General features: G+C 41.5%; 1 protein-coding gene across 2 annotated transcripts; it reads right to left on the bottom strand.

Annotated features, from left to right (window-relative positions):
- Positions 1–318: 318 nt before the first annotated feature.
- LOC129179553 (transmembrane prolyl 4-hydroxylase-like) lies at positions 319–18,100 on the bottom strand. Of its 2 annotated transcripts, none has more exons than XM_054772939.1 (9): positions 17,417–18,100; positions 17,140–17,221; positions 6,076–6,272; positions 5,898–5,988; positions 3,898–4,057; positions 3,017–3,202; positions 2,811–2,901; positions 2,489–2,612; positions 319–1,438 (listed from the first exon to the last, which is right to left on the bottom strand). In XM_054772939.1, the coding sequence occupies exons 1-9, from the start codon at positions 17,783–17,785 to the stop codon at positions 1,224–1,226; spliced, it is 1,515 nt and encodes a 504-aa protein (XP_054628914.1). In that variant the 5' UTR covers positions 17,786–18,100; the 3' UTR covers positions 319–1,223. The 2 variants fall into 2 exon arrangements, with proteins under 2 accessions (XP_054628914.1, XP_054628920.1); XM_054772945.1 differs by having other exon boundaries at positions 3,898–4,012.
- Between the last annotated feature and the right edge of the window lie 140 nt (positions 18,101–18,240).

The raw sequence follows: 18,240 nt of genomic DNA, 5'->3' as shown, positions 1-18,240 counted from the left end.
TTCATAATAAAACTAGAGGATTAGTCCCAATGTTATACTTCTTCACTACATTTCTCTTACCTTGACTGTTGGTTTACAACAGTCACTGAGTGTCTTAACCAAATCTTAAATAATCTGCCCTAACGTCCTTCAACGCTTTGATGGCGAGGTTAGATGCTGGTTATCCATTAGTCTCTGCAGCATTTAATGGCTCCACACGTACAACCTGCCAACGGGCTTATGTGCTACAGCTGACATCTAGTGGACACTATGTATATTAACAGACTGACTAGAAAATAAAACAAAGACCGATTAAACATTTTCAAGAACTTCATTTCATAGAGCACAAGGATATGCAAAGACAAATTTCTGTGCAAAACCAATACAAATGTATACCAATCATTTTACAGGGCAACAGTAATAAATAACACTCAAATAAATACTCTTGACAACTAAAGATGATAAAGCTATATTATAAATAACAAAGTATTATAAATAAATCTGACATTCTTGAAGGACTGGCAGAAAATTGTACCAAGCAGCTTTTTAAAACAAAATCTAGACTTAAGTGTGCAGTAAGTGTGGCAAACACTTAAATAAGTATTGAAATAACATATTAATGTTGCAAAATGGCGCCAAAACATAGGCTTCAATTGTACAGCTATGATATCTTAATATGTGGCAGAAGCCACTTACAGTAAAGTGACCCAATATACATGACAACACTAACTCAATGTAAAGCCTTTCTTCTTAAATATCTGATATCTAATTTAAATGGTGACTTATGGTTATACATTTAAAAAAGCATCTACATAAATACATCAGCCCACCTGAGCTTTATAATAACTTATCTTCCCTTACAAAACTGACATAAAAGACCAAATTGTGATACTGGAAAGCTACTGTATTTGAACTGTGCTGTCAGCAATTTTTATATAACTGTATAGAACATTTGTGGTAGTGGTTAGCAACTTATTCTGGAGACCCGGGTTCAAATCTCTGTGGCTTGCTCTTACATCCCAAGAACATGCATGTTGCGCTAATTCAAGACTCTAAATTGCTCATACTGTAAGTGTGAAGGTAAATGTGTGTTTGTCTATACTGTATGCTTCGTGATTGACTGGTCCAGGGAGTACCCCGCCTCTTTCAAGTCAGCTGGGAGGACAAGCAGTACAAAAAATGGACGGATGGATGTATACAACATTGAGGTAAAGATAAATTATGAAGTAGTTGCAGGGACTTGGTTAGAGATCCTGGTGGAGGTCAATGTGTGAAAGTGGTTGGGAATGTTCCTCCATGCCTGACTTAGCTTGATACCTTTCAGCAACTAGTCTCTGGTAACGGGCCTGCTGCTGGTGGTCTGGGTCCACATTTACCCAGCAGTGAGCGACCCACTTCAGGCCATGCTTCACTGGGCAGTCTCCATGCAGGGAATACTCATCAAGTTCGCCCATCCAACCTGAGAGCAATGAGGAAGTATTGTAATTAATACCCACCCGTACACAGCATCAGTAATGTAATCCTGTTATTTTCCTTAAAGGGGACCTATTGTACTAATTTTCGGGCCTTTGTATTGAATTCTGGACTCCTATAGAGCAGCTACACACGATAACCCGCACAGAAAGCTTTCTAGATCTTCCAGACTATGCACCTCTTCCTGCAGTGTTTCCTGCCTTCCATCCAAACGGTGTAATTTACTCCACCCCCGGCCCTCCTCCATGTACGCCTCCCGCGGAGCCCACTATGCTGTGATTGGTCACACTCCTAAGCGCTCCCAAGGACATCCGGACCGATTACTTACAGAAAATAAACAGTTAGGACACTGATAAATTGTTACTTACAGCTTACTCTTCTGACTCTTCAACACAACCAAGTAATTTTGGAAAGGCATCGGCCTACAGCAACAGTTTGGTGGACATTCCAGCTTCGTATTGGCCCATGTTCACAAAACAGTCCCGTGTGAAGTGTCATTGACAAATTAGCATATTTTTCTCTTTCTGGCTGGGAATCAGCAACTCCAACCACTTCTGCCTGATGCTTGCCTCTTTAGGCACACCTGAACAAACATTTCCTGGGAGCCATTGCTCGACATGCTAACACCGTGAACAGAGCGAAGCAGAGCTGGGGTGCTCGGCATGGCAATATAAAAAAGTCTTGGTTGCATTGACATCAATGGTACTCTGTGTTAAAAAAACAACAACTGTAAAACATAGCGTGCAGAGCCATCCAAAACTGCTTTTGGGGCTCACTTCCAAATGCGCAAACCTCATTATCTGATGTTGGCATCGTTTAACACGAGAATACAAAATTGTAACAACATTTATAGGTCAGAAAAGAGGGAAAACATAATAGGTCCCCTTTAACTTAATCAATTGGCTGTTATCACACTAAGAATAAAGAAGAATGTTCCATAAAGAGGTTTTAAGAAAGCATGATCCTAAACAGTGCTAAGCTCAATAGACAAGTGTTCCCTAAATTATAAACAGTTGCTAAATCCTTCTTTTCATACCTTGACCATCAGAGAGATGGTTGTAAAAGAGGAGTGCCGTCCCCACAGTGGGTTTTATCCTCAGGTTCCCTCGCCCACATGTCTCCCGGGTGTCTGCTAAATCAACTCCATCTTGGATCAATGCCTAGAACACATGCAACTGTAAACACCTTGTGTGTAATCTGTTGTTGTACTACATGGTGATAATTAAGGTATCCGGTTCCTTGTCATGTGTCAGCACCATCTGCGTGTTATCAGCAGAATTTAGGTCAGGGTCAGTTGTCTTCATTTCCCAGTGTCAGGGCTTGTTTATGACCATGTATTGAGAGAGAAGAACGCTCACATGCTCGTCGTAGGTACGGTTGTCCGCCACGGGAAACGTGGTCTCGCCACCCTCCTCTACAGAGCTCAGGTAGATCAACACAGTAAGATACCTAGGACACAATGAAAAATGCAGAAAGAGGAGCATTTTGTATAAAAAACAGCAGGTTATCTGTATGACACAACAAGTAGGCCCTATAATAACAACAGTATTAAACAAAGACAGACCTGCAGGAAACCTCTGTGAAGATGGAAGCATTTCCAGCCAGTCGTGTGTGTGCACAGGCGGTCTCTGCACGGGTTGGGCTGCTGTCGTGATGGGCATTGCTGAAGTCGCCGAGCTCATAACGAAATACTTGTAGAGGCTCGCTCATCTCAACCAATGCGGTAGGCAGACGTGTAAGGCTGATTACTCTGAGCAAATTGTAAGAGTGGTAAAAGTAAATGCACTTTTAGAGGTGAGATAAAGTTTAAAGTTTATTAGCCATTTCAACAGTATAGGTAGGTATACAGTTGCTAGGAATGTATTTGGTGTGCCCACAGTTTGACAATACAATCACAACAATACAACTAGAAAAACAAAACTAAGGAAGGGGCAAAAACAGTACATAGAAGACAGGAATGACAGCGTACAAACATTGAAAAAGCGCATTGATAAAAGTGCATGGTTGTACAGGGCTGCTGGAGTAACAGCGTGGAAAATAAGCAGAAGAGGTAGTAGGTCGGTAGTGGAGTCCTGTAAGTGTTAGCGCATATTCAAGTGGCGGATGGCTTGTGGGTAGGTGCTGTCCCTAGAACGTGTGGTATTGTATGTGATGCTGCGGTACCTTCTACCTAATGGTAGGAGTGTGAATAGATGGTGTGCTGGGTGAGTGGGGTCGGAGGTGATGTTCTTGGCTTTCCTGGCAATTCTGGTGTTGTAGTGTGAGGCTAATGTGGGAAGATTTTAGAGGCCCTGCGTACCACCTTCTCCAGCTGTTGCCTATCTTGGCTGGTGGTATTGCCATACCAGACCAGGATGCAGAAGGTGAGCACGCATAAAGTGTGTGTGTGTGTGTGTGTGTGTGTGTGTGTGTGTGTGTGTGTGTGTGTGTGTACTGTAAAGTTACCGGTTCCTTAGTGTCTGTAACACATGATGGGATTCAGGGCCTTGATGAAGCCACGTATGCTTGCTTCTCTGCTTGAACACACTGCGGAGCTTCTCACTTTGTTCTTGTCCTGGGTCTTGGGACACATCGTAAACATGCTTAAACTCCTCCAGGTTCAGCCCTGTCAAGTGTGGAAACACATACGCATCTAATCCATTAGTGAACCACTCATTCAGTTAAATGAACTCCGAATATCACTTACTCTATTGTGCAAATACATGCTGTTACTCTGCCCAAAAAAAGGCCAGACCCCGCGCCAGTTTCCCCCAGTTTTAAGGGAGAACCTCCTCCACCCCTTTCCACTATGATAATAGCTCTGGCTAGAGGACAGGCGGGTGAGGTTTGATATGGAGGTGGGGCTGTGGGAATACAGGTATACGGGGGAAATTTTAAAAAAGAGGTTGGGGGGGAAAAAAAAGCGTTGATGCTTTTCCGGTCTCAAAACAAACAAATTTGCACCCACTTGTAGCCACCTGCAAGATCTTTAGTCTAACCAGAGCACCACGGTCTGTCATTTAAAATTTGTGATTTGCTCAACAATAACTACATCAGAAGGACAAAAAACACATCTATTTCTATTCACTTTGGACTGAAACTTCCACCTTTTTCCCCTCCTTGTATAATTTGGTACATTGTGCACGACCAAATAACTTACAACATTCATACGTTACATTCAGAGTCTCACAGCATTTCAGTCAGCCCAAAACTGCAACCCCTGTACTTATACAAAAACATTAAAGCTTCTGTTTTTCCAAATGAAATCCATCACACATGTACTGACGATACTACTGCATTTTGTTCGGGTGAAAGCTAACTGAAGAGCTAATAGGAAAATTCACACAGATGAATTGACTAAACTAAACAGGATATCCCTGAACTTAAGTAAAACTAAAATAATGCTATTTGGTAATACCAGAAAGGACATTTGGGTGGAAATACAAATTGGTGGTGTGGACACTGAAAAGGTGAATGAAAATACATTTCTGGGGGTCCTAATAGATGACAATATGAGCTGGAAATCTCACATTAAAAATATACAACATAAAGTGTCAAGAAACAATTCAATGCTGAATAAAGAAAAATTTGTTTTAGACAAAAAAGCACTGCATACTCTCTATCGCTCTCTGGTATTACCATATCTAACTTATTGTGTGGAGATATGGGGAAATGACTATAAAAGTACACTTAACTTGCTAACCGTGCTAAAAAAAAAGATCATTTTGGATAATCCATAATGCAGCGTATCGAGAACATACAAACCCTTTATTTCTAAAATGACAATTACTAAAATTTGCTGATCGAGTAAATTTTCAAACAGCTAAAATGAAAGCCAACAATAACCTGCTACCCAAAAATGTTATTAAATTCTTCTCAACAAGAGAGGAGAACTATGACCTTTGGGAAAAAGTAAACTTAAAACACTCATACGCGAGAACAACGCTTAAAACCTTCAACATTTCACTATGTGGAATCAAATTATGTAACGGATTGAGTAAGGAACTCAAACAATGTACTATGTCTAATCACTGTAACACTCACTACTAACTCTTATTACGTTTTAAATGTATTATTATTATTTATTTATTTTTCCAGGTGAGTACAGTCTGTACTGTGTACTCACTCATTATCCAATTACGTTTCTGTCAACTATTAACCTTTTCATCAGCTATCGTTATTATATATTTATGATTATGTATCATTATTATTTATCAAATTGTTATACTACCCTATCATTTGTATTGACTGGCAAAGAGTACATTTGTAATACAGGAAGTGAACAAATGTATTGCAACTGATATGAAATGGATGGGGGGGTAGGATTAAATAAACTCTGCTTCTTCCTTTTCCTTTTGGACATGTAGAACTGTGAATTGTATTTTGTGATATATTACAATGCAACATGTATGCATGTTCAAAATAAATTAAACCATTACCATCACTAACACGGCAGTAAAACAAACCTGTTGAGCAGTCTTTCAGACCAGTGAGTATCTGACGCAGGTTGTCCGGACTCAACCAAGTCCCATCTTGAGAGAGTGAGTGACTCACAATCTGGAACAAATGTTGATTCTTTTGCTGATTGATAGTTATCTAAACAACATGTAAATGACAATACAGTAATTTGTTTTCAAATGTCACCTCCTGTTTCTGTAGCAGCCCATCCTGGTTCAGATCCAACAGACTAAAGACCTCCTCAGTGCTCAGAGAAAGAAGTGGCTGGTTTGACTCGTCTTGCTCCTTGCTGCCTGCTGTCATCTGGCTTTCCATCAGACCCTTCAGGTGAGCCAGCTGCACCACCACTCGGCACTCCTCCTCAGACAGGAAGCCAGGGATCTCTGACAAAGAAATATACAAGTGCTGCTCAATAAATTAGAATATCATGAAAAAGTTGATGTATTTCAGTAATTCTATTCAAATAGTCAAACTCATATATTATATAGATGCATTGCACACAGACTGATATATTCCAAGTGTATATTGATTTTAATTTTGATAATTATAAGAGCTAATGAAATCCCCAAATTCAGTATCAGAAAATTAGAATATTGTGAAAAGGTTCAAGCCACCCGGTGGCTGAGTGGTTAGCATGTAGGCCACACAGTCAGGAGATTGAGAAGATCTGGGTTCGACTCTTCGCTCTCTGTGTGGAGTTTGCATGTTCTCCCTGTGCGTGTGTGGGTTTTCTCCGGGTACTCTGGTTTCCTCTCACATTCCAAAAACATGCATGTTAGGTTAATTGGCGACTCTAAATTGTCCATAGGTGTGAATGTGAGTGTGAATGGTTGTTTGTCTATATGTGCCCTGCGATTGGCTGGCGACCAGTCCAGGGTGTACCCCGCCTTTCGCCCAAAGTCAGCTGGGATAGGCTCCAGCATACCCCTGCGACCCTAAGTAGGACAAGCGGCATAGAAAATTGATGGATGGTGAAAAGGTTAATATTTAAGACACCTAATGTACCATTGTAATCAGCTAATTAACTCAAAACACCTGCAAAGGCCTTTAAATGGTCTCAGTCTAGTCCTGGAGGCTACATAATCATGGGGTAATCAAGACTGCTGGCTTGACAGTTGTCCAAAAGACAATCACTGACACTTTGCACAAGGACGGCAAGACACAAAAGGTCATTGCTAAAGAAGCTGGCTGTTCACAGAGGTCTGTGCCCAAGCATATTAACAGAAAGTCGCAGGGAAGGAAAAGATGTGGTAAAAAACAAAAAAAAAAGTGTATAAGCAATAGGGATAACCGCACCCGGGAGAGGTTTGTGAAACAAAACCCATTCAAAAATGTGGGAGAGATTCACAAAGAGTGGACTGCAGCTAGAGTCAGTGCTTTAAGAGTCACCATGCACAGACGTATGCAAGGCATGGGTTTCAGCTGTCGTATTCCTCGTGTCAAGCCACTCTTGAACAAAAAACATCGTCAGAACCATCTCACCTGGGCTAAGGACAAAAAGGACTGGACTGTTGAGTGCTCAGTGGTCCAAAGTTATGTTCTCGAATAAATGTAAATTTTTCATTTCCTTTAGAAATCAAGGTCCCAGAGTCTGGAGGAAGAGAGCACAGGCACAGGATCCACATTGCCTGAGGTCCACCGTAAAGTTCCCACTGTCAACGATGGTTTGGGGTGCCATGTCATCCGCTGGTGTTGGTCCATTGTGTGTGGTCCAAGGTCAGTGCAGCCGTCTACCAGGAAGTTAAAGAGTTAGAGCACTTCATGCTTCCCGCTGCTGACCAACTTTAGGGAGATGCAGATTTAATTTTCCAACAGGACTTGGCACCTGCACACAGTGCCAGAACTACCAGTACCTGGTTTAAGCACCATGGTATCCCTGTCCTTAATTGGCCAGCAAACTCGCCTGACCTCAACTCCATAGAAAATCTATGGGGTATTGTCAAGAGGAAAATGTGACAGGCCAGACACAGCAATGCAGAAGAGCTGAAGGCCACTGTCAGAGACTGATCGACTCCATGCCACGTCATATTGCTACAGTAATTCAGGCAAAATGAGTCCCAATCAAGTATTGAGTGCTGTGCATGTTCATTCTTTTCAGTTGGCCAACATTTCTAAAATCTTTTTTTTTTTTTTAATTGGTCAAAAGTATTCTAATTTTCTGAAACACTGAATTTGGGATTTTCATTAGTTTTCAGTTATAATCATCAAAATGAAAAGAAATCCAACTGTTCAACTGATGGTAAACGTCTGCATAGCAGAAGTTTCAGCTGCAGCCAGTGGCGGATTTATCAATTTGGGGGCCTAAGGCGAACATAACCAGGAGCCCGCTTCATAATCAGTGTTACCTTGCACATTCACACGCTGCATGCTGGTATGCCAGCAGTCCTCCCTCACTGTATTGGCGGCGACAGTGTTGCTTTTAGCAGTCATAATCTTTTGGAAACTTCTCGTAATGCTTCATAATAATTACGTACTCATTTTTTGTAAAATACACTGGGTGGTATCGCTCCTCTTTTCAGCGGAAGTAGAATAATATAACGTCAAATGCCCCCTTTCATGTAAACGCGCACATATCACAAAGCGGAAAACCGGACTTGACAAAGTAAGTTCATAACCATGGTCGCGGAACTAATCAAGTCTGGTTGCGGACGTTAGGTTTTTTTGAGTTGCATCTTGAGCACAAAGCCTGGGTTTGTGGAGCCACTTTCGCCGTATACCCCCTTACTATCATTCTATGTGGATAAGAACGACTAAGCTAACACAAACTCGTAACTTTAACTGTTATTTACATAGTGCTGGCAACGCATGCCGGGTACTCCAGCGGCAATACGTTACTCTACAATATATAGGTAGATCTGACATGTCCGATGACATGCAATGACATGTACATTGACATGTACATCTTTAGAATCAGCACACACTTACGTGGTGTATTGCAAACAACATACTTTTTTTTTGTTTTAATGGCACATAGGTCCACTGCTGAAAGAAATGAAATCTGTCGTATTTTCATGGCATTTTCCACAATGCAAGCTTTTTTAGCCACAACCTCAAGCAATTGTGACCTTTGGGTCCACTCTGCAACTCGGGCAACCTCAGCACACTACTTCTTGCAGCTGATAAAGTTACACCTTCAAAATGAAAGCATACCAGGAAAATAACAAGGCTAGACATCGGTAAGTCCATGGCTTCATGTTCTGTTGTTAAATAAGGCTTACAAACATGAGATAATGTTGCACATTTCTTATGACAAAAACCAAAAAGTTAAATTTTATGTAACTGCCAATTATGCAAATTAAACGATGGATGTTGTCACTGAGTCCCACCCACCGGAACCAACCGACGCCATTAAACAGCAGAGCTGTGTGACACAATGCATTTTGTCTCCCAAGCGGCAGTACGCCAAAGAAAACCAAATCCATCACTATGGAAGTAAAAATGACCATCATAAAAAGTTCAGAGAAAGCAGAAACATCTAACAATATTGGCCGCTCTTTTGGTCTCAACCTCTTGACTGTCGCGACCATCATTAAAGGTAAAGATTGAATGCTAAAGAATGTTCATGGGGTCATGGATTCCATGCACTGCTACAAACAAATCTGGGAGGAGAAGAGGAGGCTATCCTTCCAGATTAGCATGAGGAATAAAAATAAGGAGTTGTTCTCTTTTTAGTACTGCTTCTTGTATTCAGTCTTTTCGTGACTCCATTTTTGTATGTCCTTCATTTGTTCTGTGTACAGTGTTTATTGTTTAGTTTATTTCAAACATGCATAAAAGCTTACACTGAAGTATATCACATGTTCACGGGGGCCACACCGTGGGCCGAGTGGTTAGCATGTTGGCCACGCAGTCAGGAGATCAGAACATCTGGATTCAAATTTCCGTTGGACATCTCTGTGTGGAGTTTGCATGTTCTCCCCGGCTTCCTCCCAATTTCCAAAAAACATCCATGCTAGGTTAATTGGCGACTCTAAACTGTCCATTGTTATGAATGTGAATGGTTGTTTGTCTATATGTGCCCTGTGATTGACTGGCTGGGATAGGCTGCAGACCCCATGACCCGAATGAGGACAAGCGGCATAGAAAATGGATGGATGGATATGTTCACAGGAGTAGGAGTAAGAAGCAGAGCAGTGAGAGTGACTTGGGAGTTAATTTAGGTAAATTCCGACTTACACTAAAATTCAACTTAAATCACAGTCTAGGAACCTGAGGACCATCTTGTATGTAGAAGTACTCAAGAACATTGAACGACAGAGATTAAAAATCATCTGAAACAACTAGCATGCTCACACATGAGGATTACACATGATGATTAAGGTCAAGGATATCAGCCTTGATATCAGTCTTGATAGTGAGCAAATAAAAAAAAAAAAAACGTTAATGTGTTTGCTATGCAGAGTGAAATAATTACTAATACTGTACATAAAACCCATACAAGTACACAGACAGAAGGTCACTACATCTGAAAGTGACTTGGTTGATTAATGGATTTCTTCAAAGTGCTAGATTGATACAGTACGTCAGACTACTAAATGGATTAGTTCAGTGTATGCTAATAACACTGTGATTGGGACATCAACACCACATAGAAATAAATTGTATGAAATTGATGAAGCAGTTTAACATGAAAACACAGATCCAGTGAATTTGTGGTTATTTGATGTGTTCACAGAACCTAGCGTTAAATTGAGTGCCAATTCAACTTTGACCCTAATTCTACTCTCCTTCTATTGTTCATATTTAAACACAGTATCTCTTTTTTGTGGATATGGACAACATATACAGTTGCACTCAAAATTATTCAACCTCTTATTGTAAATTGCATTTACAGTATTTTTTATTTACAGCATACAAACTTTCAATAGATGGTTAATAAAGAAAACTGACCGTTGACTGAGCTATTTAAATACAGTGCGTGCACAATTATTTGCCAAGTTGTATTTTTGAGTATTCATTTTGTTATTGTACAACTACAGTGCTCTTGGTCAATCCAAAATGTTAACAAACCCTCAAACCTGAACATTTAAGTAGTAAAAGTGAAGTTTGGGCTTTCTTAAGAGAATATCTATATGTACACCATTATTAGGTAACTATTAGTGTGCAAACATATTATGCAAGTAAATGATTTTCCCATCTCACTTGTTTATTTTCACCTGTTAAAGTGAGAATAATAAACAAACTCAAAATTTACAAATAAACATTTCTGAACTCCCCCTCCCCCCCCCCAAAAAAACAACAGTGACCAATATAGCCACTCCTCTTTTCAATAGCAGTCACAAGCCTTCCATTCACGGAGTCAGTAAGTTTCTTGATCTGGTCAGAATCAACTTTTTGTGCTGCCGCAACCACAACCTGCCAGGCACTCTTTAAATCAGGTGAAGAAGGGGGCCACGACATTAGTTTTTCATCTTTAAGGCCTTTGCTGGTCAGCCATGCAGTGGAGTACTTTGTTGCATGTGATGGAGGGTTTTCTTGCATAAAAATCAAAGTTTTCTTGAAAGATGCAGACTTTTTGCTGTACCACTGCTTGAAGAAAGTGTCTTCTAAAAATTGCCAGTTCGTCTGAGAGTTGATTTTGAGTGCATTTTCAACCCGAAATGGTCCAACTAGCTCATCTTTAATAATGTCTGCCCATACCAGTACCCCACCTCCACCTTGCTGGCGTCTGAGTCAAAGTGGAGCTATGTGTCCGTTACTGATCCAACCACGGGCCCATCCATCTGGTCCGTCAAGAGTTACTCTCATCTCATCAGTCCACAAAACCTTTGAAAAATCTGTCTTCAGATATTTCTTGGTCCATTCTTGATGTTTCAACTTACGTGTCTTGTTCAGAGGTGGTCGGGTTCTAGCCTTTCTTACCTTGGTCATGTCGCTGAGAACTGAAAACCTCATACTTCTTGACACTCCAGGTAGGTTGCAGTTGCAGCACTGGAGGATAATGGGTTCCTGGCAGCTTCATATTTAATGCTTCTCAAATCTTTGACGGTTAATTTGCATCTTTTCTTCTCGACATGTTTCTTGTGACCCTGTTGACTATTTGCAACAAAACGTTTGATGGTTCTGTGATCACACCCCCGATATATATTTCATATATATTTCAATATTTCAAGAGTGCTGAATCCCTCTGAAAGTATTTTTACTAGTGAGGGGTCCGGGAACATCGGCGCTTCGGCACATGTGTCGAGCTCAAAGAGCGAAACACGGTCTCAGTGCACGTATCGCTTTAAGAAAAAGTCTAGTGACTGATATAGTTACTGTTTCGCCTGTCTGTTAGGCACCAAACTATGTTTATGAAGAAGCGAGTCTGTATTCTGCCATCGGGTGCAACGTCTCAGCAATAACAACAAATCTTTTGAAGCACAGTTCTTCCATTAATTCCAGTGTGACATGTTGACTGAAAGAAACAAAAGAATTTCGCCGTGTGAGAGGGAGGGAGCAGCATGCACCCTACACCATCAGAGACTGTTGACGTAATTGATGTGTCTAATGTGTCAGGACAGCGATGCACACCTTGTGACATCCAGCAGGTGTCAGTATTGAGCAACATAGCTACACATTATCAATACAGTTTGGGTAATGTGCCAACTTCAGGAGGCCTCATCTAACTACTTTTTACAATTTTTGACTTTTCAGAGTCAGTTAAAGGGATAGTTCATATTTTTTGACATGAAGTTGTATGACATCCACATCAGAAGTTTACTACACCATCAGTGACTTACCCCCCCCCCCACACTGGTCACGTGAGTTCAGTCCTGGTCGGAGATCCATGATGAGGAACGTAGTTCCACTTACTGTAGTTGCTGTGGCCATTTAAGTAAAGAGTTTGGCTTCTCAAAACAACATGCGTTCAAAAGAGTAGTACATTTGCGTCACAAAAATGCCTCCTTAAAAAAAATCAAGAGCTCACAATATTTTGTCCCGCCGTATCCCTGCGCACTGTCGCCTGTGCATTCATGTGTATGTGATCAAGACGCTCGCATCTTCTTCCGCTGTGGGACACATACGTAAACAAGATGACCGCAATGCTCCGTTGCGGAAGAAGACTGGCATTACCGCGGGTGTCGTCATCACATACACATGAATGCACAGGCGACAGTGCGCAGGGATACGGCAGGTGACAAATATAACGCCGAGCGTTTTGTGAGGTCTAATCTTTTTGAGGAGGCATTTTTGTGATGCAAATATATGACTCTTGAACGCATATTGTTTTGAGAAGCCAAAATCTTTACTTAAATGGTCCCAGCAACTAAGCAGAATTACCTTCCTCGTCACGGAAATCCAACTAGAACTGGACTCGTGGGACCAATTGGGGGGTAAGTCACTGTTGATGTAGTCCACTGCTAATGGGGATGTCACACAACTTCATGTCAAAAAATCCCAACTATCCCTTTAAACCTCTTTTTTGGCTCATTTTTCTTGAGGAGAAGAATCTGCCTAATAATTATGCATGCCTTGATATAGGGTGTCGATCTCCTTAGGCCACATCCTCCCCCATTACACAAATAAACATCACCTCATATGCATTAAATCCAATAAGCATTCAAGTTTATACAGCTTGGAGTTGGAAATTATGGGTAAAATGATGATATGGTCAAAATAATCACTTGCCTAATAATTGTGCACACAGTGTAGTTTTTGTTTTAATGATTTCATGCAAACTACTATGAGTTTATAAACTTTGCAAATGAACAGAATTTACAATGAGGGTCGAACAATTTTGAGTGCAACTGTATCTGTGTTATGGCGTGATGCGCTGATCCATACAAGTATTTACAGTGGACAGAGGTGGGTGATGATAACAGCCTAGAGGTGAGAAACTGCCAGTATTACAGTAGAAAGGGCAGTTGTAGAGCCGAGACAAACACTCTTCATCAATATAAGACAGTTCTCCACAGATTTGCCCCAACAAATAACAGGTCCTTTGCCGGAGGTTCCAGGATTCAAATTTGTCCCATATCTGTTTAACAAATCAAATTAGTGGCTTAATTCTGTTACCTTTGAAACTGTCCAATTTATCTTATTCTGAACTATTGTTTGGAATACACTCCACAGATATACAATCTGTCAGCACAAGCCCTGTTTTATGAATTCAGATATAATCGGATATATTTATTGGATCTAAATGTGGAAGTACTGCGTCTGGGTAATAAAAGGCTTCCAGATGCTTGTACAGTATGCTGCTTGTTTGTCTCCCACATCTCTTTCACTGGACCCACATGGTTAATCATACTGTCCAGTCGAAACTCATTAATAACTGATACGAATGAATTAGGACTGAAGCCTCCACTTCTACCTCCTGCTCCCCTCAGAAAGGAAGTGACCTGCTTGTCTGAACTACAAACAGGTCATGGCTCTACAGCAGGACAAGGCCAAATTTGATTGAGCGCTACTCTCATCTACACAGACCATTGCACATGCAGGGAGCTGCAGAAACTATTTTTGATAAATCTGCCAATTATAATCACATGTAATGAATGGAGTCTACAACAACACCCGAGCATCTTGTGTGTCAAACTTGCAAAAATAGATGAATGAAAACATGCTGTCTTTCCTTGTGCTAAAAAAAAGTACAAAAAGCAAAGGTGTCTGGGTAGAACACAAGTGTTGGTTGGAATGAAATGTGGGGTAAACGTGTCTCTCAACATGAGGGCCAGTCTTTTCCTCGATTCAAGCTGTGTCGATCATGGGCAGAGAGCTAAAACAATTCAAATGCCAAATTGTCCACTTAACTTTAGGTCTGGCAAACACACTTAAGAATGTCAGTGGATCTAACAGTAATTTGTGCCACTCCATCTCCCTCCGGTTTCCACACCTCCCCTTTGCCCTTCCTATGCAAATGTAATCACCACCCACTATAAATACACCTTTCCTGCCATCTTCCCCAACAAAGGGATTTAATTCACACAGGAGAGTCACTCAGGATTTTTCCCAGTCCTTTTAAACTTCTGTTCCAGGATGATCACAGTCTTCTGTGCTCATCTTAGCTCAAGAAATTGGTCTCAGCCATACTCACTTCTTTTTCTACTTTTTCTCATTGGGACAAGCTTTACATTGGAGCTTGGTGTTGGTAGGTTAAGGGTGCGTCAAAGATCAAGGCCTGACAGGTTTGGCGTTAGGTTAACGGACAGAGGAGGGGACAGGGTGAGCATAAGAGGGCAATCAGAAATTGGGTTGGCAGAAGCTCAGTCTTCTAGACATGGAGCTGCGGGACAAGAAGTTGGTGAGGTGTGGGGGGACGGTGCGGTGAGTGTCGGCATGAGGCGCATGCATTCGACAGGCGAAGTTGGACAGCGGGAGCCTCAGAGCTCCATCCGTTGTGTCCCCATACCGTCAGGCATGGCTTTGTGCCAAAACCTTGGCTATGACGCCATGAGGATGCCCAACCTGTTGGGCCATGAATCTCCGGCAGAGGCTGTGCAGCAGAGTGCCAGCTGGTTGCCACTTTTGGCTCGAGAATGCCACCGTGACGCACGCATTTTCCTGTGCTCTCTTTTTGCACCAATCTGCCTTGATAGGTAAGTGCAAATTGACTGTATATTTCTAAGATTCTGTGTGGAAAAATGCATGAGCACGTTTGTTCAGAGTACAGAAGGTTTAATTGACCTTTCTGCACCTAGACTGTGATTAAGATCAAAGTCTAATAGTATTAAGTCATTGAAGATTAAGGTCCTTTCATCTAGTCAGTGTGTACTCTCCATCTCCACTGTCAGGTTCATTACGCCCTGCAGGAGTTTGTGTGAATCTGTACGTGACAGCTGCGCACCAATCATGGGTTGCTATGGCTACCCTTGGCCAAACATTCTGCACTGTGACCAGTATCCTGCAGACCATCTCATGTGCATCTCTTCCATCACCAACAGCACTGTTCACCCAGCAGGGCATGGAGGTAAAGAAGATATTTACAACATAGACTGATACACTGAAGATGCCTTGCTTAACAAACGACTCACTTTGCGGTTTGACCGTTTCAGTCCCTCGAGCAAGCTGTCAAGATTGTGATTTGGAGGAGGCATCCTCTTTAAAAGATACACTAGAAACCTTCTGCAGGAGTGATTTTGGTGGGTACGCACATTTACTGTACCTCTACCAAGTCTCTACCATGTTTTCATCTGAGTGGTTTGCCCTTTTGGTTTTCATAAAACAATTTGTTATGCTCCCAAATTTCCATCATTAGATGAATAAAGATAAATAAGTTGTTTATGTGATTCATCATTCAAATATACTCATGTTAAATTTGGGTAATAACTGACACAATGATGACATCACATAAATGTATCAATCTTTAAAACAATACCTTTTTTATTATGAAATCTTATCCAATTTCAACAAAATGTATAATGCATATGGAGGCTCAGACGCTGTAACAACAAATCACATCTGATTCAGAGTTTGCAATTGGAAGCTTTAATATTCAAATTTAAACTTACATACTGAGGAGCATAGATCTCTCATAGATTTTGCAGGTGACAGATGTTTAGACTCTGGCAGAGATCTGCATTTTTGTCTTAAGAACTTTTGTTTTGTTAAGCAGTCAAATAATTTCATTATATCAAGTGCTTGAATGTGAATCAAATCAATCAATCAGTCATTCTTTGTGTTCATCTCCTGTGCCTTCAGTTGTGAAACTGCGTCTGACTCGGCTCAAGTACAGCCCAGTAAGTCTGTCACAGTTCTCCCTGGCTACCAAGTTAACAGTTCTGAAGCACGGGCCCTTGCTCGGAGGACAGATCCGTTCTCGCATTGAGTTGTGGCTGGAGAGGGATGCCACATGTGTAAGGAACATGACACGCCAACATCAGCGAGGTGGTACTTTCCTGGTGACAGGCACAGTGCAGGGAGATCGACTGGTGGTCAACAATGCTTATGCTTGGCAGAGGAGGGACAAATATTTGATGGCAGCTTCACGAAAATGGAAGCACCACCGATGTAGGAGTTAAGACTTCCAAATTCATTTTCATGCTGAGATGTGAACCAACAAAGAAAGAGCATCAGATGGAGTCTGGGATACCGTAGATATGATAGTGTTTAGAATTGGACCGTGCAGCTAAATGTTAAAATTATGATTGAACAAATCCTGGGAAAACACTAAGATACATCATCTCATGACAACGGAGCCATCAAATGTAAAACTCTTTGAATTTATAGTAAATATTGGTGGTCTATATGTGTATGGCTTTGGGGAAAATAAATATCATATGGATAATAAAGATATGTGTCAATTTTTTCCAAATACCTCAAAGCACTTACCAAATAACAGAGGCTTCAGGCTGAGCGTTTTCATCTTGTGTGTTCTGTCCGACACAAGTGAAACTGGCTGAACATGTCCCACCTAAAAGACATTAAATGAAACTTGTAAGTCAAATACACGTGGGTCAAATTTAACATACAGCATGTTTCATCTGGCTGCCCTGTTTAGCTAGGGAGTAAAATCCAAGCGAAGCCGTGATGTTGGGCGCGCATCAGTTAGTTACAACTTGTGAAACAATTATCCCAATTCAGTAGTGTTTCCTGGCATTTCACCTACTCTGATTCCTTCAATGCGATGAAGTCTAAAACTATGGCTGTGCTCAACCACTCGAGGCTCCCTTGGAGGAGGCGCTGGATGAAGAGATGGGCTTTCACCCTCGCTGACAGATGGAGAGGAAGGCCGGTCGTCACCGACAGGGTCGCCGTGGCCATTATTGTAGTGCACGTACAGCAACAGGGCGATAACATTCAGGATGTAGACGTGAAAGAAAACCATCACCACGACGAAGTATGCCCGAGAGCAGACACTGCTCCTCTGGGCGGTCAGTCGAGTGGAGCGGAGGGAAGGCTTGTAGGGCGATGAGGATGAATCGTCGCTGACACCCGAGTCCTCCTGCTGCTGTAGACTGTCCTGAATGGTTTCCATGTTTCGTTTCGACTAGTTTAACCTCAGTGATTTCAGTGTGGATGTGTATTCCATATGTCTACCTGACAACATTCGCCGGGATCGCAAACCCTGTCTGTTTCGATGGAAAAACGATGCCTTCACCGCAGGTTTTTGGTCAGATTAAAGATGCGCTTCGGTGCACAAACGCAGATGTGAAAAAGCCCGTTTTGTTGCGTTAGTAAATATGTCATTATTAACTAAATCCCCTAATCTGTTAGTAGCTAACATAGCAGAGTGCTATCTTGGTGCCCCTGACAACATACATAACAACAAGACATACACGGTAACAACTTCCGGTAATACTAAAACAGCGAGTGACCTCTAGCGGTCAAAACATACTATTGCGCTATTGCTTTCCAATGTGTGTGCGCGTGTGCCATTCGCATTTCTTTAAAATGTATTTTTATTTATAGCAAAATCATTTATTTTACGAA

The sequence above is a fragment of the Dunckerocampus dactyliophorus genome, chromosome 1 (genome assembly GCF_027744805.1).
Source record: "Dunckerocampus dactyliophorus isolate RoL2022-P2 chromosome 1, RoL_Ddac_1.1, whole genome shotgun sequence".
NCBI lineage: Eukaryota > Metazoa > Chordata > Actinopteri > Syngnathiformes > Syngnathidae > Dunckerocampus > Dunckerocampus dactyliophorus.
Note: the sequence above shows the minus strand (reverse complement) of the source record. Positions and strands in the feature narration are given on the sequence as shown.

Coding starts and splice junctions, on each gene's coding strand:
- LOC129179553 (XM_054772939.1), bottom strand. CDS start 17,785: ATGGAAACCATTCAGGACAGTCTACAGCAGCAGGAGGACTCGGGTGTC. Junction 17,222..17,416: donor ATCGCATTGAAGGAATCAGA/GTAGGTGAAATG, acceptor AATGTCTTTTAG/GTGGGACATGTTCAGCCAGT. Junction 3,203..3,897: donor TTACAGACACTAAGGAACCG/GTAACTTTACAG, acceptor CAATTTGCTCAG/AGTAATCAGCCTTACACGTC.